Consider the following 22376-nt stretch of genomic DNA (forward strand, 5'->3'; position numbering starts at 1 on the left):
AGCAGTGCTGGAGGTGTCTCTGTCTCTCTCCCTCTCTGCCACCCCCTTCCCTCTTGATTTTTGGCTGTCTCTATCAAATAAATAAATATTAAAGAGAAATAGAGAGATGTACACATTACAGTATGTACACTTAGTTAAGTGCTCACATTACAGTGTGCAAGGACCCAGGTTCAAGTCCTGGGTCCCCATCTACAGGGGGGAAACTTCACAAGTGGTGAAGCAGGGCTGCTGGTGTCTCTGTTTGTTTCCCTTTCTACCTCCTCCTCCAATTTCAGTGTCTATCCAATAATATATAAATAAAAACATAATTTAAAAAGAAAGAGACAAGGGAGTTGGGCGGTAGCGCAAGCGCAGCAGGTTAAGCGCACGTGGCGCAAAGTGCAAGGACCGGGGTAAAGATCCTGGTTCGAGCCCCCGGCTCCCCTCCTGTAAGGGAGTCTCTTCACAGGCGGTGAAGCAGGTCTGCAGGTGTCTGTCTTTCTCTCCCCCTCTGTTTTCCCCCTCCTCTCTCCATTGCTCTCTGTCCTATCCAACAACGATAATATCAATAACAACAACAATGAAAAACAACAAGGGCAACAAAAGGGGAAAATATATATATATATATATAGAGAGAGAGAGAGAGAGAGAGGGAGGGAGACAGACAGACACCTGCAGATATGCTTCACTGCACATGAAGTGTCCCAGGTGGGAGCAGTGGCTTGAACCTGGGTCCTTATACATAGTAATATATGTTCTCTAGATTCACATTTTTGGTAGGTTAAGATTTTAGTGGGTTTTGGTTATGAACATGTTTTTAGATTGGCATCTTTGAGAATTCTTTGAAGAATCTGTATTTATTTTTTACCTTGAGTCTGTTTTTAAAGTAATCTACTTTTCCAAAACTGTATGTTTCAGAAGTACAATTTCAAATCTCTTTAAAATACATTACCATGTGAGAAGTACTGTCAAAATACCATTATCTCTTCCCCAGTCTTTTGGATCCCGTTCACCCTTGCAACCTGCATCCTCATCTTCTTTCACAGCCTCACTCTGTAGTCTGAAGGTTTGTTTTTATTTGGCTTTGCTTACTCCCATACTTTGTGTTTTTGTACACCCCTGTGAGTGACATATTTAATGTATATTATAGAATTATTGTTTGGTTTAGTGGTAATGAATTCCTTAACTTTTGCTAGTCTGAAAAGCTCATTGCCATACCTTCAGATCTGAGTGATAACCTAGTTCTTGAATAGAGGTCTTTTCCATTCAGATCTACCAGTCATTTCTCATCTTTACAATGTCTTCTGATAAATCAGATGATAGTCTTGTGGGGTTTCCCTTATAAGTGACTCTTTCCTTTTTTCTTGTTGCTTTAAGATTCTGTCTGTCATTACCATTGTAATGATTATGTATATTGGTGTGCATCTCTTTGGATTTATTTTATTAGGAACTCTTCATGCTCCTGGACTTTACTGTTCCTTTCCTGAAAATTCTGGAAAATTTTAGCTATTTTATCTTCAGATAAGAATTTTGTGGGGGTAGATAGCATAATGGTCATGCAAAGAGACTCTCAAGCCTGAGGCTCCAAAGTCCCAGGTTATGTATGCAAAGAGACTCTCAAGCCTGAGATTCCGAAGTTCCAGGTTCAGTGCCCCGCACCAACATAAGCCAGAGCTGAGCAGTGCTCTGATGTTTCTCTATCTCTGCATCTTTCTCAAAAATAACTAAAACATTTTTTAAAAAATAAATAAAGGGCTTTGGGGGGGGAGAATACAGGTCCAAGAAGGATGACAGGGGACCTAGTGGGGGTTATATTATATGGAAAACTGAGAAATGTATGCATGTACAAACTATTGTATTTACTGTCGAATGCAAAACATTAATTCCCCAATAAAGAAAAAAAAATTTTTTTTAAAGCTACCTCTCTCCTCCTCCTGGCACTTTTTTTTTTTTTTTTTTTTTTTTAGATTTTTAAAAAATTACTCCTTTTTTCTGCCCTTGTTTTTTTTTTTATTGTTGTAGTTATTGTTGTTGTTAGATAGGACAGAGAAGAGGGGAAGATAGAGAGAGGGAGAGAAAGATCTACACCTGCAGACCTGCTTCACTGCTTATGAAGCGACCACCCTATAGGTGGGGAGCTGGGGGCTGAACCAGAATCCTTACGCCAGTCCTTGCGCTTTGTGCCACCTGCACTTAACCCAATGCGCTACTGCCCCCCCCAGTACTTCTATGAGGCAAAATGTTGTTTGTTAGTTTTAATTTCTTTATTGGGGAATTAGTGGTTTACAGTCAACAGTAAAATACAATAGATTGTACATGTGTAACATTTTCCAGTTGTCCACATAACTATCTGGCCTGAACCCTTTCCCCCCACCCCAGAGGTTTTTACTTTGGTGCAATACACCAGCTCCAGTCCAAGTTCTGCTTAGTGTTTTCTCTTCTGATCTTGTTTCTCAACTTCTGCCTATGATTGAGATCATCTCATAATCATCCTTTGTTTTTGACTTGTTTCACTTAACATGATTCCCTAAAGCTCCATCCAAGATGGACTGGAAAAGGTGAAATCACTTTTTTTTTTTTGCCTTCAGGGTTATTGCTGAGGCTCCAAATCCACCACTCCTGGAGGCCATTTTTCCCATTTTGTTGCCCTTGTTGCCTTGATGTTGCTGCATAGGATAGATAAATGGAAAGAGGAAGGAAAGACAGAGAGGGGGAGAGACAGATAGACACCTGCAAACCTGCTTCATCACCTGTGAAGCAACTCCCCTGCAGGTGGGGAGTCAGGAGTTCCACCCAGGATCCTTACTCCTTTCACCAGTCCTTGCCCTTCATGCCATGTGCGCTATCTTCCAGCCCCCAAAAATCACCATTTTTTAATAGCTGAGTAGTATTCCATTGTGTATATAGATCACAACTTGCTCAGCCACTCATCTGTTGTTGGACACCTGGGTTGCTTCCAGGTTTTGGCTATTACAAATTGTGCTGCTATGAACATCCTATACACAAATCTTTTTGGATGGGTGAGTTTGGTTCCTTAGGATATACCCCCAGGAAAGGAATTGCAGGGTCATAGGGTAGGTCCACTTCTAGCCTTCTGAGAGTTTTCCAGACTGCTCTCCACAGGCCTTGGACCAACTTATATTCCCACCTGCAGTGCAGAAGGGTTCCTTTGTCCCCATAGCCTCTCTAGCATTTGTTGCTGATACCTTTTCTGATGTATGACATTATCATATGAGTGGAGTGAAGTGGTATCTCATTGTTGTCTTTCTTTGCATTTCTCTGACAATCAGTGACTTGGAGCATTTTTTTCATGTTGGTCTTTTGGATCTCTTGTATGGGGAATTTTCTGTTCATATCCTTTCCCTATTTTTGGATGGGGTCATTTATTTTCTTGTTGCTGCTACCTTTTCTGATGTATGACATTATCACAGTAGTGAAATAGTATCTGATTGTTGTCTTTATTTGCATTTCTCTGACAATCAAAGACGTGGAACATTTTTCATTTGTTTCTAGGCCTTTTGGATCTTTTTCTGTTGTGAATATTCTGTCCATGTCCTCTCCCCATTTTTGGATGGGGTCATTTGTTGTTGAGTTTGGCAAGCTCTTTATATATTTTGGTTATTAAATTCTTTTTTTTAATATTTATTTATTCTCTTTTGTTGCCCTTGTTGTTTTATTGTTGTAGTTACTACTGTTGTCATTGTTGGATAGGACAGAGAGAAATGGAGAGAGAAGGGGAAGACAGGGGGAGAGAAAGATAGACATCTGCAGACCTGCTTCACCGCCTGTGAAGAGACTCCACTGCAGGTGGGGAGCCGGGGGCGTGAACTGGAATTCTTATGCTGGTCCTTGCGCTTTGCGCCATGTGCGCTTAACCCGCTGTGCTACCTCCCGACTCCCTGGTTATTAAACTCTTGTCTGATGTATGGCATGTAAAGACCTTCTCCCATTCTGTGAGGGGTATCTTTGTTTGGGTAGTGGTTTCTTTTGCTGTGCAGAATTGCAGGCTCATAGGGTAGGTCCATTTCTAGCCTTCTGAGAGTTCTCCAGACTGCTCTCCACAGGGGTTGGACCAATTCATATTCCCACCTGCAGTGCAGAAGGGCTCCTTTGGCCCCACAACCTCTCCAGCATTTGTTGCTGCTACCTTTTCTGAAGTATGACATTCTCACAGGAGTGAAGTGGTATCTCATTGTTGTCTTTCTTTGCATTTCTCTGACAATCAAAGAATTGGAGCACTTTTTCATGTGTTTCTTGGCCTTTTGGATCTCTTCTGTGGTGAATATTCTGTCCATGTCCTCTCCCCATTTTTGGATGGGGTTATTTGTTTTCTTGTTGTTGATTTTGGCAAGCTATTTGTATATTTTGGTTACTAAACTCTTTTCTGATGTATGGCATGTAAAGATCTTCTCCCATTCTGTGGGGGGTCTCTTTGTTTGGTTATTGGTTTCTTTTGCTGTGCAGAAGCTTTTATATTTGATGTAGTCCCATAGGTTTATACTTGCTTTAGTCTTCTTTGTAATTGGATTTGTTTCATTGAAGATGTCTTTAAAATTTATGAGGAAAAGAATTCTGCCAATATTTTCCTCTAAGTATTGATAGTTTCTGGTCTAACATCCAAGTCGTTGATCCACTTGGAATTTACTTTTGTATTTGGTGAAATATAGTGGTTCAGTTTCATCCTTCTGCATGTTTCAATCTATTTTCCAACACCATTTGTTGAAGAGACTCTGCTTTCCCCATTTAATAGTATGGGCACCTTTGTCAAAGATTAGATGTCCCTATGTGTGGGGGCTTACTTCTGGGCTCTCAATTCTATTCCACTGGTCAGTGTGTCTTCATGTTCCAATACCAAGTAGTTTTGATTACAGCCGCCCTTTAATACAATTTGAGATCTGGGAGTGTGATGCCTTCAGTTCTGTTCTTTCTTCTCAAGATTGTTTTGGCAATTCTCGGTCTTTTCTGGTTCCAGATGAACATTTGTAGCATTTATTCTATTTTCCTAAAAAATGTGTTTGGGATCTTGATGGGGATAGCATTAAATTTATATATGGCTCTGGGTAGTATATTCATTTTGATGATGTTAATTCTTCCAACCATGAACATGGAATATCTTTCCAATTCTTTGTGTCTTTTTCTATTTCCTTGAGTAGTGACTCATAATTTTCAGTATACAAATCTTTCACCTCTTTGGCTAGGTTTATTCCTAGATTTTTTTTTTTTTTTTTTGCCTCCAGGGTTATCGCTGGGACTCAGTGCCTGCACTATGAATCCACTGCTCCTGGAGGCCATTTTTCCCATTTTGTTGCCCTTGTTGTAGTTGTTATTGCGCTTGTTGTCGTTATTATTGTTGCTGGATAGGACAGAGAGATGGGTCGAGGGAGGAGGGGAATACAGAGGAGGAGAGAAAGATCGACACCTATAGACCTGTTTCACTTCTTTGGAAGCGACCCCCTGCAGGTGAGGAGCTGGGGGCTGGAACTGGGATCCTTAAACTGGCCCTTGCCCTTTGCGCCATGTGCTTTTAACCTGCTGTGCTACTTCCCAGCCCCGTATCCCTAGATATTTTATTGTTTTTGTTGCTATAGTAAAAGGAATTGATTTCTGGATTTCCTCTTCTTCTAACTTAGTGTTTGCATAGAGGAATGCCACTGAGTTTTGAATGTTAATTTTGTAGCCTGACACCTTACTGTATTGCCTGATGATTTCCAATAGCTTCTTGCTGGATTCTGTAGGTTTTTCTATGTATACTATCATGTCATCTGCAAATAGGAAGAGTGTGACTTCTTCTCTTCTAATCAGTATCCCTTTAATTCCTTGCTCCTGCCTGATTGCTATGGCAAGAACTTCCAACACTATGTTGAATAGTAATAGTAATAATAGGCAGCCCTATTTAGTACCTGATCTGAGGGGAAATGCTTCCAGTTTTTCACCATTGACTATGATGTTGGTTGTAGATTTGGTATATATGGAGTACACTATCTTGAGGAATTTTTCATCTATTCCTATTTTTTGTAGTGTTTTGATCATAAAGGGATTTGTATTTTGTCAAAGGCTTTCTCTGCATCTACTGATATGACCGTGTAGTTTTTGGTCTTGCTTTTATTGATGTAATGGATCGCATTGATTGACTTACGTATATTAAACCAAACCAACCTTGCATCCCTAGGATAAACCCCTCTTGGTCATGATGAACAATCTTTTTAATATACTGCTGTATCCAGTTGGCTAGAATTTTTGTTCAATACTTTAGCATCTATGTTCATCAGAGATATGGTCTGTAGTTTTCTTTTTTGGTTATGTGTTTTTCATTATGTTTGATGCTCATGTGAGAACCTAGCCTAGGGGTCTGTGCTTGAACTTGCATGGGAAATAAACGAGTGCCTTGCAGAAACTAGAGCACCAAGATCATTGTCAGCCTGGGTATTGACCAGGAGTTTGAGGTTGTAAATGCTCAGTAGCCACTAGTTTGTTGGGAGCAGGGAATCAGGCATGAAAGGAGGGTGAGGCCTCAGGCCATGTAATTATAGTGTTCAGCCTTTGGAGTTGATGGGGAAGAGAGTTTGACCACTAGGCCTGGCAGCAGCGCTGGATAGGCAGTAGTCTTTCCTTCTTGTTGGGTATGCTTTCGGAGACTTGCAGGGTGTTTGTTGAGTGTAAAGGTGTTTTTTTTTTGTTTAGTTTTTAAAGGTTTGTTTATTTTCATTGGCTTATATTTCCCCTTTTGTTGCCCTTGTTGCTTTTATTATTGTTGTAGTTGTTGTTGTCTTTGATGTCATTGTTGTTGGATAGGACAGAGAGAAATGGAGAGAGATGGGGAAGATAGAGGGGGAGAGAAAGATAGACACCTGCAGATCTGCTTTACCATCTGTGACGCAACTCCCCTGCAGGTGGCTCGAACTGGGATCCATATGCTAGTCCTTGCACTTTGCGCCACATGCGCTTAACCTGCGCTACCATCTGACTCCCAGGTGTTTGTTTTGTTTGTTTGTTTAATGTGAGTGCTTAACCAGGTACTAGCAATCTGATGTGGACTGGGAATTACCAGGTCTCTCTTTTTTTTTCCCCCCATGATACAGAGAGAAAGACAGACCACAGCCTCAGGCATGAGTGTTTTACAGAATCATTGTGCTGTCTCCCCTGCGTGGCACTCTTGATAAATGTCTTTCAGTCCTCAACTGAATGAGCTGCCATCTGGGCTAGAGTGTCCCTTCTGAAGTCTACCCAGTACTGGGGAGACTAGATTTCAATATGTTGCCCCATAGCCATGTTCTTGGCATGATTGTTGAAGCTGTCGAGATGGTTACTGCAGTGACTCCCACCTGGTTCATAGCTTTCAATTTCTTGCCTCTTATTATTGCAAAGTTGTAGGTATAAAATCATAAGGGTGGGGCAGAGAGAGTTCATCAGGTTGGTGCCTTTTTTTTTTTTTTTTTTGCCTCCAGTGTTAATCACTAGGGCTTGATGCCAGCACTGCAAATCCACTGCACCTAGTGACCATTTCTCATTTTTATTGAATAGGACAGAGAGAAATTGGAAGGAGAGGGGTAGAGAAAGATAGACACTGGCAGACCTGCTTCATCACTTGTGAAGCAACTTGCTGGCAGGTGGGGAGTCGGGGTTCGAACCGGGATCCTTGTTCAGGTCCTTGCACTTTGTACTATGTGTGCTTAACCTGGTGCATCACCATCCGACCCCAACCCTGTTGTTAAAATTTGGCGGGCTCTGGCTGGGTGGGCTAGCTTCACAGGCGGGTAACAGAGACGCGGAGACAACGGCTGGGCAGGGAAGCTGTATTTCTTTATTCAGGAACAACGATTCATAAACTAAGACAAACTAATCACCAAACAGAACTCCGCTGTCTCTTTGCGGTGGCGCAAGCACTCTTTCTTTTACTCTCGAACTCAGGAACCCTCTCCCTTACTCTCAAACTCAGGAACTCTGGAACTCTTGTACTGGGGAACCCTCTGAAACTCTGGCACTCTCGAACTCAGGAACCCTCTCTTGGGGTTCCTTCGGGTGGGGCCAAGTGGGCCCGCAAAATTAACTGGACTGATCCAATTCTCTTGGCGGGGGAGGGCTAGAACAAACCAATGTAAAGCATACGACAATACCCCAGGTGATTGTGTTTTCATGTGCATTGTACAGGCTTGAGCCCTGGCACTAAGTGGGAATGCTACAGCACTGGAGGAAGTTTGCTGCTATGGTCTGTCTCTATCTGAATTTTAAAGTCAGCCCAGAAACTGTAAATTTGTACATGTGGGTTATCAGGATTTGAGTACTACAATTTGCCTCTTACATTCCTCAAGTTAAACCGGTTGAGATTTGTTGAAAGAAGGGTCCCCGAGCCCCCTTGGTGGGGGGGGGGGGTCTGTATGTTCTTGCCTCCTGGATGCTGACCATTTGTCCTTTGCTGTGGAAGCTTGTTTCGAGGGGCAAGATGGGATATACTTGGAAAAGTGCATGTTCCCATATTGAGGACCTGGGTTCAAGACCCTGTCCCCATCTGCAGGGAGGAAGCTTCACAAGCAGGGAAGTAATGCTGCAGGTGTCTTTTTCTCTCCCTGTCTACCCCTTCCCTCTCAGTTTCTCTCTTATAAAATAAATAAATAAAATATGTTTAAAAAAAAAAAGAAAGTACTAGTTTCAAATCTTTGGAAGTGTGTGGGGTTTTCTCAAGTGAATGTCATCTTCACAGCACTTTCCACCTATGTCTTATACTTGTTTCTTTGTAGCTATGACCTCAGACAAGTGCTAACATTTAACCACATAAGGCTACTTTTTTATTCAGAGAGGGAAAGACACTACAACACTGCTACCTCTCCTGTGGTTCCAGAAACTCAAACATGACAAGGTGTGGGCCCTACCTGGTGAGCTCTCTCTCTACCCCCAAGTCTTAACACTATTGCTCATCATGATTTACACTCATTCCCACATGTCTGCAATTCCTTATCTATGCTTTAGAAATACACATTTTTACTATCTGTGTGTGTGTGTGTGTTTTGCCTCTAGTTTCTGGGACTTGGTACCTGTACTACAAATTTACTGCTCTTGGTGACCATTTTTTTTCCTTTTTTTTTTTTTAATCATTTTAATTCAATAGGACAGAAAGAAACTGAGAGGGGAAGGGGGAGGTAAAGAGGGAAAGAGAAAGACTCCTGATGACCTGCTTTACCACTTGTGAAACGTCCCCCCTGCAGGTGGGAAGTGGGGGCTCAAATCCAGATCCTCGGGCTTAGTACTGTATGTGCTTAACTGGGTGCACCTTCACCTGGCTCCTCACAAGTTATTTTTTTAATGAGCAAAACTTTATCATTACTGGTATGAACTTATTACTGCACAAGTGTGTATGGTTATGACCTATTGTCCTATAATACAGCTGGAGTATTAATGTTTATGTACAAACACAGTACATTATCTCTGTAAAAATAGAATCACAAATTTTTGAGTTCTAAAGTATTAATATTAACCTCAAAGGTTTTAGATAAGGGAGAAACTTGTACTTCTGTATATCATATTTTGTTTACCACAAAATATGATATACTTTTTAAAAGACTTTTGGGGGAGTCGGGCGGTAGCGCAGCAGGTTAAGCGCACATGGCACAAAGCACAAGGACCTGTGTAAGGATCCCAGTTCGAGCCCCCGGCTCCCCATCTGCAGGGGAGTCACTTGGCAAGCAGTGAAGCAGGTCTGCAGGTGTCTGTTTTTCTCTCCCCTCTCTGTCTTCCCTTCCTCTCTCCATTTTTCTCTGTCCTATCCAGCAATGACAACAAAAAGACAACAAAAGGGAATACACACACACACACACACACACACACACATATATATATATATATTTTTTTTAAAGACTCGGGTATATTTAGTATAGGGAAGAATGTCTGAACATAGTTTGTTTCCAGAATGGAACGTCTTTTTCTCTAGTTGGAATGTACATTATTGGGCTGGTTGGTGGCACAGCTGGTTGAGGGTACATGCTACCATGCTCAGGGACCTAGACTTCAAGCCTCCATCCTCACTTGCAGGGAGGAAGCTTCACCAGTGGTGAAGCAGTACTGCAGGTGTCTCTCACTCTGTAACTCCACCTTCCATCTCAGTTTCTCTGTATCTATCCATGTCTTTGGATGGTCATTTATTTCAGTAAAAAATAGTAATAACAGTGAAGTCACTCATAGAATCCTAGTTTTTTCCTTTTAACTTAGTATCTGCTGTTGTAATCAGGATAAAGAAGGTCTATCATTTAATTAAATCTCTCACTTGTTTTTTCTATTTTTATTAGCACTTTAATAGTGATATGCAAGATTTAAAGGTACTAGGGGTATGTATAGTTCCTCACCACTCACCACCATCAGAGTTCTGTGCTGCCACCCCTTTCCCCCATAAACATCATAGTTCTTTTAAGATCTTAGTAGTGAAGATGAGTTGGTTACCCCTCCCCCCCCAGTTCATGTTAAACCTTCCTCTTTTGATAAACCTACAGTTAATCACCGCTAACTTGTTCCTTTTCTGGCTGACAACCACTAATCTGTTCTCACATTTTATAATTTCCCTTCTGGTGTGCCATATGAGCAGTTTATGCCCTTAGAATATGGCTTCTTTTACTCTACATAGTGCCGGGCTAGCCTGAGGGTGTTTATTCCCAGGCATGTGCTCTCCGGGTTGGAGAGAACTCGACCAGAGCCAACCTAGGCTGCTGCTTACTCAGCGATGTAAGCAGTGTGGGAGAGGAACCAGGAGCTCTTGTGGCTGAGCAGGAACACAATGCAATTCTGCCTTTATTCATCTGCCTTTATGTCTCCCCAGGCGGAAGTGGCAAGCTGGAAAAAGGAACTGAGTAGGAGAGTGGGTGGAGAGAAGGAAAAGAGCACAAATTCCATCTAACCAGTGGGGATTAAACCAATGCCCTGCAGGCAGGGCGGGTCTCAGACAGAACAATGATTATGTAAATAGACCTGGCGTAATAACCAACAACATAGTCACTTTGTTTTGTTTGTTTACCAGAGCCCTGCTCAATTCTGGCTTATGATGGTACTGAGAGCCTCAGGCTTGAGGCTATGCAAAAGTTTTTCCATAAGCATTTTGCTATCTTCCCAGCCCCACCCATTATTTATAATACTAGTTCTTTGCTTTTTTATTTATTCCTTTTTGTTGCCCTTATTGTTTTATTGTTGTAGTTATTGATGTCATTGTTGGATAGGACAGAGAGAAATGGAGAGAGGAGGGTCAGACAGAGGGGAAAGAAAGAAAGACACCTGCAGACCTGCTTCACTGCTTGCGAAGCGACACTCTGCAGGTGGGGAGCCAGGGGCTCGAACCAGAATCCTTACCTCTGTCCTTGTGCTTTGTGCCACTTTTGCTTAACCTGCTGCACTACCACTCGACTCTCAATATTACACTTTCTAATTACAATGACTTTATTTGTTTTTGACTATATGCAGTATCTTGAACTGAACCCAGAACCTCCCAGTTGGTAATATATTTTGAAATTAGAAAGTGTAAATGCTTCCAGATTTGTTCTTTTAAGTTTGTTTTACCTATTCAGGTCCTTTAGTCTTCCTTATTGAGGATTATCCTTTTTTAAAATTTTTTATCTTTTAAAAATTTTTTGTGACCAGGAAAGTAATTCAGCAAGTAGTAAGCACAGAAGTTGCATCCTTAGTGCCCCAAATTTAATCCTAGCACTACATTTGCCAGAATGGATCTCTGGCCTTTTGAAATAATCATGAAATAAGTAGAATCTTTTATTTTATCAGAGACCAGAGTACTGCTCCATGAAACTGATTTTTGTATCTTAGACTTAATGTTATTGAATTCACCTAGTTGTTACAGTTTTTTTTTTTTTTTTGGGGGGGTGGCATCTAGGTTTTTCTATATTGTGAGATCATGTCATCTGTGAATATGATTTAATTCTTCCTTTTAAGTTTGGATCTCTTTTATTTCTTTTTGGGGTATTAATGTTTTATAGTCAATGGTAAATACAATAGTTTGTACGTGGATAACATTTCTCGGTTTTCCACATAACAATACGGTCCCCACTAGGTCCTCTGCCTGGAAACCTTTTTATTTTCTTGCTTAATTACCATAACTAGGATTTCTAGTATTAAGTGAGAGTGACAAGAGGGACCAAACAGATGGTGCAGTGCCTGCCTTACCCTGGGTTTGATCCGTGGTACCACAAGAAAACACCAAGAAAAACACAAAGGAAGCTCCAGGATGAAGGAACAGTGCTTTGGTGCCTCTCTCAAAAATACAAAATACAGGTTGAACTAGGAAGATAGTTCAGTGATTCCACACACACACTCAGTTCATGCTACTACAGTACATTAAAAATCTTACATAAAAATTAGCAAAAGTGGGCATCCAGGAAGAAAATTAGTTTTTTTTTGTTGAATATGTTATCTGTTGGTTTTCCATCTGCCTTTATGATACTTAGATATTCCTCAGGTATTGAGTCATTGACCATGAAATTTTATCAGGTGCTTTTTTTTTTAATATATCTATTGAGACGAAGATGTGGTTTTTAGTGTGTCACATTAATATTTGTATGTTGAGCTATCTTTGCATAACAGGTCTGAATCAAACTTGGTCATATGTATGATTTTTTAATTTTATTTTATTGCCACCAGGGTTATCGCTGGGGCTTGGTGCCTGCATGGTGAATCCCACTATTCCCAGCAACTGTTTTTCCTTATTTTGTTTTACTTTACTTTTTTAGATAGGACAGAAAGAAACTGAAAGGGGAGGAGGAATTAGAGGAAGAGAGATACTTGCAAACCTATTTCACTGCTCATGAGGTTTCCCTCCTGCAGGTGGAAAGCTGGGTCTTAAGCCCAAGTCCTTGTGCTTGATAGCATGTGTACTCAACAAAGCATGCCACCATCTGGCCCCTTTTGTATGGTTTTGTAAAAAATGTGCTGTTGAATTCAACTTGGTAGTATTCTATTAAAAATTTGAATTGGGTCCACTAGGAATATAGCTTTGTAGATTTCATTAATGCTTTGGCATTTAGGAAATACTAGTTTATAAATTGAGAAAAAAAAGTAATAAAATAGAGTTTGGGGCCCAGGGAGATGGCATAATAGTTAGGCAAAAAACTTCATACATGAATTTCCAAGATCCCATGTTCAATCTTCAGGACCACCATAAATCAGAAGTAGTGTTGTAGTAAAAAAGAAAACAGCAGTGGGAGCTGGGCAGTGTGGCTTACCGGATTAAGGGCATATAGTACAAAGCTCAAGGACCCATGTAAGGATCCCAGTTCGAGCCCCTGATTCCCCATCTGTGGGGGTGGTGGGGGATGGGGGGTTGGTGTCGTGGTGTCACTTCACAAGGTGTGAAACAGGTTTGCAGATATGTTTACTCACAGTCTGTCTCCCTCTCCTTTCATTTTCTCTCTGTCCTATACAATAAAATGGGGGTGGGGGGAAGGTCTCTAGGAGCAGTGGATTCATAGTGTAGGCACTGAGCTCCAGCAATAATCCTGGAGGCAAAAAAAATAAAATAAAGAAAACAGCTAAATTACATGAGGCTGGGGAGTATACCTTCCTCTTCATTTGTGAGAAGAGTTTGAGGCGGTTTTGGCGCTAATTTTTCTTCAAATGTTTTATAAGTTCATTAATGAAGCCATCTGCTCCAGAGCTTTCCTTTTTTTTTAATTTATTTTTTATTTAAGAAAGGATAAATTAACAAAACCATAGGGTAGGAGGGGTACAACTCCACACAATTCCTACCACCCAATCTCCATATCCCACCCCTCCCCTGATAGCTTTCCCATTCTCTATCCCTCGGGGAGCATGGACCCAGGGTCATTGTGTATTGCAGACGGTGGAAGGTCTGGCTTCTGTAATTGCTTCCCTGTGGAACGTGGACGTTGACTGGTTGGTCCATACTCCCAGTCTGCCTCTGTCTTTCCCTAGTAGGGTGGGTCTCTGGGGAAGCGGAGCTCCAGGACACATTGGTGGGGTCTTCAGTCCAGGGAAGCCTGGCCGGCATCCTGATGGCATCTGGAACCTTGTGGCTGTAAAGAGAGTTAACATACAAAGCCAACCAAATTGTTGAGCAATCATGGACCCAAAGCTTGGAATAGTGGAGAGGAAGTGTTAGGGGGGTACTCGCTGCAAACTCTAGTGTACTTTTGCTTTCAGGTATATATTTTGCACTAGTTTATGGATACGTGTGAACATATGCTGTCTCTCACAGAACCTGGTCTATATCTAGGTTTTGGGACTTTGTTAGAAAGTGAACCACCTGGGATGGAGTTAGAGAATATTATGAAAGGAAAGGTCTCACCTGAGTAATGAAGCTGAAGGGTTGTAATTCCACACATGCAGTCTCTGGACACAGTATGAGCTGAAGCATGTTGAGGTGGCAATTGTTGCGTTGATTAGGTTGCGATTAGCTGATGCAATATTATTTGATATGGATTGAGAGAGGCATGCGGGAAAGTGGGCCCTAACCTAAAGTTCCAGGACTGGGGGAAATATAGGCTCTATAGTGAAGATGTGAGATTCCTGCTGTCTTAGGGTTCCAAAAGACAATCTATAGTTAATGTTATCATCACATTATTTGGTAATTGGGTTAACTTTGAAAAGTCCATTTGTTAAGGTTTGCTGTATAGTACCCAGTATCTTGTATGTAGCTGTGCCATTGGTTGCTTCTGATCTACTTGGTCTAGGCTTTTGAGAGAGTCTGCATATCAAATACACAGCCTATATATTAAGACTCAGTCTGTGTTTCAAACATTGAGACATACAATTAATTTTTCCCCCTCTCATATTAATTAACTATAGATTTATATGACTACATTTTACTAGGAGTGTAGATAAACACCATTCCCACCACCAAAAGACTGTGTCCCGTCCCACACACCCATCCCCACACCCCACTGCCCCGGGAAGCCGAATGTCTACCCCTCACCACAGGGTTTTTACTTTTGGTGCCCTACTTTCAATTTAGTCAGATCCTGCTTTTAGTTTCCCTTTCAGATCTTCTTTCTCAACTTCTGTTGATGAGTGGAATCATCCCATACTCATCTTTATCTTTCTGACTTAGCTCACTTAACATAATTCCTTCTAGCTCTGTCCAAGATGGGTCAGAGAAGGTGGGTTCATTGTTCTTGATAGCTGTATAGTATTCCATTGTGTAAATATACCACAGCTTTCTCAGCCACTCATCTGTTGTTGGGCACCTGGGTTGCTTCCAGATTTTAGCTATTATGAATTGTGCTGCTATGAACATAGGAGTACACACCTCTTTTTGGTTGGGTGTTATGGAGTCTTTGGGGTATAACCCCAGGAGAGGACTTACTGGATCATATGAAAGGTCCATGTCTAGCCTTGTGAGAGTTTTCCAGACTGCTTTCCACAGAGGCTGGACCAATTTACATTCCCACCATCAATGCAAAAGAGTTCCTCTGTCCCCACAGCCTCTCCAGCATTTGTTGCTGCTGTCCTTTTTTGATGTATGCCATTCTTACAGGAGTGAGGTGGTATCTTAGTGTTGTCTTAATTTGCATTTCTCTGACAATCAGTGAGCTGGAGCAGTTTTTCATATGTTTGTTAGCCTTTTGGATCTCCTCTGAGGTAAATGTTTTGTTCATATCCTCTGCCCATTTTTGGATGGGGTCATTTGCTTTTTTGGTGCTAAGTTTGCTGAGCTCTTTGTATATTTCGGTGATTAGTTTCTTGTCTGATGTATGGCATGTGACGATCTCCCATTCTGTGAGGGGTCTCTTTGTTTAATAGTTTCTTTGGATGTGCAGAAGCTTTTCAATTTGATGTAGTCCCATTGGTTTGTTTCTGCTTTAGTCTTTCTTGCAATTGGGTTTGATTCATCAAAGATGTCCTTGAAGTGTAGGTGGGAAAGTGTTTTACCAATGTTTTCCTCTAAGTATTTGATTGTTTCTGGTCTAGCATCCAGGTCTTTGATCCATTTGGAGTTGATTTTTGTTTCTGGTGAGATAAAGTGGTTCAGTTTCATTCTTCTGCATGTTACAACCCAGTTTTCCCAGCACCATTTATTGAAGAGAGCCTCATTCTTCCATTTAATGCTTTGGGCCCCCTTATCAAAGATTAGATTTCCATAGGTGTGGGAGTTTATTTCTGGGCTTTCAATTCTGTTCCACTGGTCTGTGTGCCTATTTTTGTTCCAGTACCTTGCTGTTTTGATGATGATGGCATTATAATATAGTTTGAGATCTGGGAGTGTGATGCCTGCATTACTTTTTCTTTTCCTCAAGATGGTTTTGGCAATTCTAGGTGTTTTCAGGTTCCAGATAAATGATTGTACAGTTTGTTCTATTCTCTTAAAGAAGCTTGGTGGAACTTTGATGGGTTTTGCATTAAATTTGTATATGGCTCTGGGGAGAATATTCATTTTGATAATATTTATTCTTCCAATCCATGAGCATGGGATGTCTTTCCATTTGTTGGTATCAGTTTCTATTTCCTTAAGTAGCGACTCATAGTTTTCAGTATACAAGTCTTTCACTTCTTTGGTCATTTTATTCCTAGGTATTTGATTGATTTTGCTGCAACAGTGAATGGGAGTGACTTCTGGATGTCTACTTCAGATTTAGTGTTTGCATAAAGAAATGCCACTGATGTTTGTACATTGATTTTGTAGCCTGACACCTTACTATATTGCCTAATAACTTCCAGGTGTTTTCTGCTGGATTCTTTAGGTTTTTCTATGTATGCTATCATATCATCTGCAAATAGTGAGAGCTTGACTTCTTCCCTTCCAATCTGTATTCCTTTGATTTCTTTCTCTTGCCTGATTGCTATGGCAAGAACTTCCAATACTATGTTGAAGAGTAATGGTGACAGTGGACAGCCCTGTCTAGTCCCTGATCTGAGGGGGAATGCTTTCAGCTTCTGTCCATTGAGTATGATGTTGGCTGTAGGTTTCCTATATATAGATTCCACTATCTTGAGGAATTTCCCATCTGTTCCCATTTTTTGTAGAGTTTTGAGCGTGAATGGGTATTGGATTTTGTCAAAGGCTTTCTCTGCATCTATTGAGATAATCATGTGGTTTTTGGCTTTGCTTTTATTGATGTGGTGAGTGACATTGATTGACTTACGGATGTTGAATCAGCCTTGTATTCCTGGGATGAATCCCACTTGGTCATGATGAACAATCTTTTTGATGTGCTGCTATATCCGGTTGGCCAAGATCTTGTTTAATATTTTGGCATCTATGTTCATCAGAGATATTGGTCTGTAGTTTTCCTTTTTTGTTGTGTCCCTGTCAGCTTTTCGTATCAGGGTGATGTTGGCTTCATAGAAGGTGGAAGGGAGTATTCCTGTTTCTTCAATCTTATGAAAAAGCTTAAGAAGTATGGGTACTGTTTCCCGAAAGTTTTGTAGAATTCGTTTGTGAAGCCTTCTGGTCCAGGACTTTTGTTGTTGGTGAGATTCTTAATAACGTTTTCAATATCTTTGTCTGTGATTGGTGCATTTAGGTTTTGTAGTTCTTCTTGGTTCAGTTTTGGAAGGGCATATGTTTCTAGGAATTGTTCCATTTCTTCCAGATTCTCTAGCTTGGTGGTGTATAGTTCTTCATAGAAGTTTTGCATGATTCTCTTGATTTCTGTGGTGTCAGTTGTAATATCTCCTCCATCGTTTACAATTCTATTAATTTGAGTCTTCTCTCTTTTCTGTTTGAGTCTGGCTAGGGGTTTGTCAATTTTGTTTAATCTTTCAAAGAACCAACATTTGGCTTCATTGATCTTTTGTATGGTTTTCTTATTTTCGATGTTGTTTATTTCTGCTCTAATTTTTAAGGATTTCTGTCCTGCTGGTTGCTTTAGGGTTCCTTTGTTCCTCTTCCTCTACGTTCTTGACGTTTGCAGTAAGGTCGTTCATTTGAGTTTTTTCTTGTTGTTTAATATGTGATTGTATGGCTATAAGTTTCCCTCTCAATACTGCTTTAGCTGTGTCCTAAATATTTTGATAGGTTGTGTCTTCATTTTCATTTCTTTCCAGGAACATTTGAATTTCCTGCTTGAGTGACTCTCTGACCCAGTGGTTCTTAAGGAGTATGTTGTTTAGTTTCCAAATTCTGTGACTTTTAATAATTTTCTGTTTGTTGTTAAATGTTAGTTTTACTCTGCTGTGATCTGAGAAGATACTTGGGATGATTTCAATGTTCTTGAATTTATTGATGCTGTCTTTGTGGCCTAACGTGATCTATCCTTGAGTATGTGTTATATGGATTCGAAAAGAAGGTGTATTTCAGTTTTTTGGGGTGAAGGACTCTGAAAATGTCCAAGAGGTCTAGTCTGCCAATCTCTTCATTTAATTCTCTTGTATCTTTGTTGATTCTCTGCTTTGTTGATCTAAGTGTGAGAGTGGGGTATTGAAGTCTCCCACTATTATTGTATTACTATTGATGTATTTTTTAAGTTCTTTCAATAGGTGCTTGATGTATTTAGATGGTCCTTTATTGGGTGCATAGATGTTAGTAATTGTTAAGTCTTCTTGGCTGATAGATCCTCTAATAATCATGTAATGTCCTTGCCTATCTTTTATTACTTTATTTAATTTAAAATCCTTGTGTCTGATATGAGAATGGCTGTTCCTGCCTTTTTTTCGTGGTCCGTTAGCCTGTATGATAGTTTTCCATCCTTTCACTTTAAGTTTGTGTTTATCTTGTTGTGTCAGATGGAATTCTTGCAAGCAGCATATGGTTGGACTATGTTTTCTGCTCCATTCCCCTACTCTGTGCCTTTTGATGGGTGAGTTTAAGCCATTGACATTTATTCATATTATGGATTTAATGTGTTTTAGTGCCATTATTCAACAAGTTTTTGTTTGCTCTGATATACTGCAAGTATTATAGTGATGTTCTTGTTTATAAGAGGTGTTTTAGGAACCTCTTTCAGGGTCGGTTTGGTGATGGTTGCCTCCTTTAACTGTTGTTTGTCTAAGAAGGTTTTGATCCCTCCATCTCATTTGAATGAAAGTCTAGCAGGATATGTTTTCCTTGGTTGAAACCCTTTTTTATTCAGGGCTCGATAGATATCTTGCCATTCTCTTCTGGCTTTTAGAGTTTGAGTGGAGAAGTCTGCTGATAGTCATATGGGTTTTCCCCTGTATGTCACTTTTTGTTTTTCTCTTGCAGCCTTTAGGATCCTTTCTTTATCCTTACTTCTTCTCATTGTGACTACGATGTGTCTTGGTGTCTTCAGGTCTGGGTTGATTCTGTTTGGAACTCTCTGGGCCTCATGAATCTTGATGTCCTTTCTGTTATTCAGATCTGGGAAGTTTTCTTCTATAATTTCCTCTAGAATGTTTCCTTCCCCTTCCTCTCTTCCTCTGGCAGGCCAATTATACGAATGTTACTTCTTTTGAGATCATCTCATATGTCTCTTTTTTTCAGTGTCTCTCAATCTCTTTTTGAGCTCTTTCACCTCTTTCTTAGTTTTCTCCTCCTCTGTCTGACTAATTTGTTTTCTGCTTCTGTTAGTCTGTTTTCCCTTCCCTCAGCTTCTTTCCTCAGTTCAGCTATTTCACCTTTCAGTTCTCTAATTGCCTCAAGGTAATCAGTATTTTCCTTGGGGGTCTCAACTGTTGTTTCCCTCCAATGTTGTTTTCATTTCTGTGATTAATAAGTTTATTATTGCTTGCATACTTTTCTTATCTATGGTTACTTCTGACTGATTTGTAATTTCTTCTGGGCTCTTGTCTTAATTCATTGGTGTAGCAGTTTTATTTGTTTTTGATCTACCCATTTTTTTGATTTATGTGTTTCTTATTTTTATGTTCTGTTGGTCCTCAGTTGTTGTGTTTTGAGTACAAGCAACACTGTACTAAATACCTTTATGACAAATGCAATCGCCAGCCTCTGGAATTGCAATAGCAACTGAAGCAAGGATTGAAGCAGTTTAATCACTACCAGTTAGCCAAACAATGTCTCCAGTCCGTGAAAAAATAGCAACCAAATCCAAGTGAAGAAGAAAGAGAAAGGAAAGAAGGGATAGCAAGAATAGCAAATCTACTATCTACTGTATATTCTAAGGGTAGCAAGAGGAGAAAAGGAAGTAGAGCAGAGATACACACATAGAAAGTCCACTCTGAGTCAGATTTCTTCCCCAAAATAATTCACAAATGAATATCAGTGATTTCAGTAAGACAAAGAAGGAAGAAATGGAAGACAAGATAAAAAAAAGAGAAACAAGAGAGAGAAAAGAAAAAAGGTAAGAAAAAGAGCTGTAATAAAAGAGCAGTGAAAGGAAAGTTTTAATTGGTTAATTTATTATTTTATTTTTTTAATTAGCTAGAAGGAGGGAGAAGGGGAGAGTCTTTAGAGGAGGTAGGAGTAATGAGACAAGTTCCTCTCACAATGGATAAGATGCCCAGGCCCCTAGCAATGAAAGATACCCTAAGCGTTAATTCTGGTCAACCTAAAGGAGTGGGGGAAAGATATACACCTTTAGATAATATTAATAATAAAATAGAGCAGTGTAAAAAACCTGTCCCAGAATGCCTCAAGCCTCCTGAGCAGAAGCAACTGATTGTTAAGAAAGAAAAAAAAAAAAAAACCTCAGGACTAGACAAGAATAGCAGGAATAGACAGTTATGCAAATATACTGTCCACTATATATTATTTGGGTAGCTAAAGGAGAAAGGGAAGTAGAGCATAGATACACGCAGAGAGAGTCCACTCTGAGTCAGATTTCTTCCCCAAAATAATTCCCAAACATGTATCAGTGAATTCAGAAAGCTGAAGGAGGAAGGAAGGATGAGAAGAATGAGAAAAAGAAGAAAAAAAGAGAGAGAGAAAAGAAAAAGATAAGAAAAAGAACAGTAATAAAAGAGCAGTGAAAGGAAAGAGTTATTTATTATTATTTAATTAGCTATGCTGGGGGGGAGTGAGAATTGGTAGGGGCGGTAGGAAAAGTGAAACAAGTTATTTTAGCAGTGAATAAGACACCAAGTCCCCTAACAATGGAATATACACTAAGAGTTAATTCTGGTCAACCTGAAGGACAGGGGGAAGGGGTACGCGTTTATCTTGTATTGATGATAAAATAGAATAGAATAAAAAACCTGTCCTGTCTTGAGCTTGGATGGCTCCAGATTGCCTCAGGCCCCCTGAGCAGAGGCAGCTGATTGGCTACTTAGAAAGAAAAAAGGCCAAAGGTTTCAGAAGGGAATAGAACTAGAATGAATGACACCCCGTGGTGGGACAGGAATCTTGGTAAAGGAAGAGGCTCAGCAGGGGAGCCTGCTAGGAGCAGATCTTTAGTCCCCAGGGACTGGTTATGTGGGGGGTGCGCTTTGGGAATAATAATTTAAAAGAAAAATTTTTTCCCTTTCTTTTTACTCTATTTTCTAACCCAAATTGAGTTATAGTCACCTTCTTGGTGTCACCGCTAGGACCCCTTATTGACTGGCCTACTAAAGGCAAAAAATCCTACCGTTTCCTGTATATGTGGTTGGAGCTCAAGCCACTAGCAGCTTCTCATTCTGCCATCTTCCAGAATCCCCCCAGAGCTTTCCTTTTAATGGAGTTCCAAGAAATTAACTCCAGACTTGACACATACACCGTAGCATTGAGTACCCTCTCAGCCCAGTTTTCTGCTTTTGAAAGAAAGGGAAGAGACAACACAACTCTGCTCTTCCGTCCATTCATGTTGCTTTCATCTTGTACCAAAGTTCAAACTGAAGGTCTCACTCATGGCAAATGAGTGATTTACCAAGTGAATAATCTCCTGTCCCCCTGAAATTTGGAGGTTTCTGATTACTAATTCAGTCTCTGTTCAAGTTGTAGATGTCTTCAGATTCTCTATTTGTTTGTGTGTGTTGTTGTTGTTGCTATTGTTGTATGTTTGGGCACACAGAGCACTAAGCCCTGCTATTCATGAATATAGACCATAACTGTTTCCAAATTTTTTTATTTTTGGAATTGTCTCTTTCTTCCCATTCAGGTATAGAACATGATGCAGTGAATACTTTCACCAAATATATCTCTCCTGATGCTGCTAAACCAATACCAATTACAGAAGCAATGAGAAATGACATCATAGGTAAGTATGCCTAAATTGTGACCTCAAAATGCCTGTTTTTTTTATTGTTGGCTAATAGAGGTTTATTTATGACAGCCTAGGGTGTGGTACAATGGATAAGGTATTGGACTTTCAAGCATGAGGACCTGAGTTCAAACCTTTGCATCACATGTGCCAGAGTGATGCTCTGGTTCTCTCCTTTCCTCATTAATAAATAAATTTAAGAAACAAAGTTTTTAAAATAATTTTTATACAAAGAATATATTAAAGAATATATTAAAGAATTCTTGAGGTTCCAAAAGTCTTAGGTTCAAACCCCATCCCCACCCCCCGCATGCACACCACCATAAATGATAGCTGATTTTAGTTCTCTGGTTAAAAGTTTTT

At 40.2% G+C, this 22376-nt stretch overlaps 1 protein-coding gene across 7 annotated transcripts in view; it reads left to right on the forward strand.

Moving 5' to 3' along the window:
• The window catches only part of AKAP10 (A-kinase anchoring protein 10), a 76944-nt gene that overhangs the window by 10723 nt on the left and 43845 nt on the right, over window positions 1-22376 (forward strand). For all 7 annotated transcript variants that reach the window (XR_009552988.1, XM_007526171.3, XM_060203170.1 and 4 more), the window contains one exon: window positions 21912-22010. Coding sequence is in view for 6 of the 7 variants with exons in the window: in XM_007526171.3 (XP_007526233.2) it covers window positions 21912-22010 (99 nt within the window). In the remaining variant the exon portion in view is untranslated. The remainder of the gene's footprint in view (window positions 1-21911; window positions 22011-22376) is intronic.

This window comes from Erinaceus europaeus, chromosome 12 (assembly GCF_950295315.1).
Source record: "Erinaceus europaeus chromosome 12, mEriEur2.1, whole genome shotgun sequence".
NCBI lineage: Eukaryota > Metazoa > Chordata > Mammalia > Eulipotyphla > Erinaceidae > Erinaceus > Erinaceus europaeus.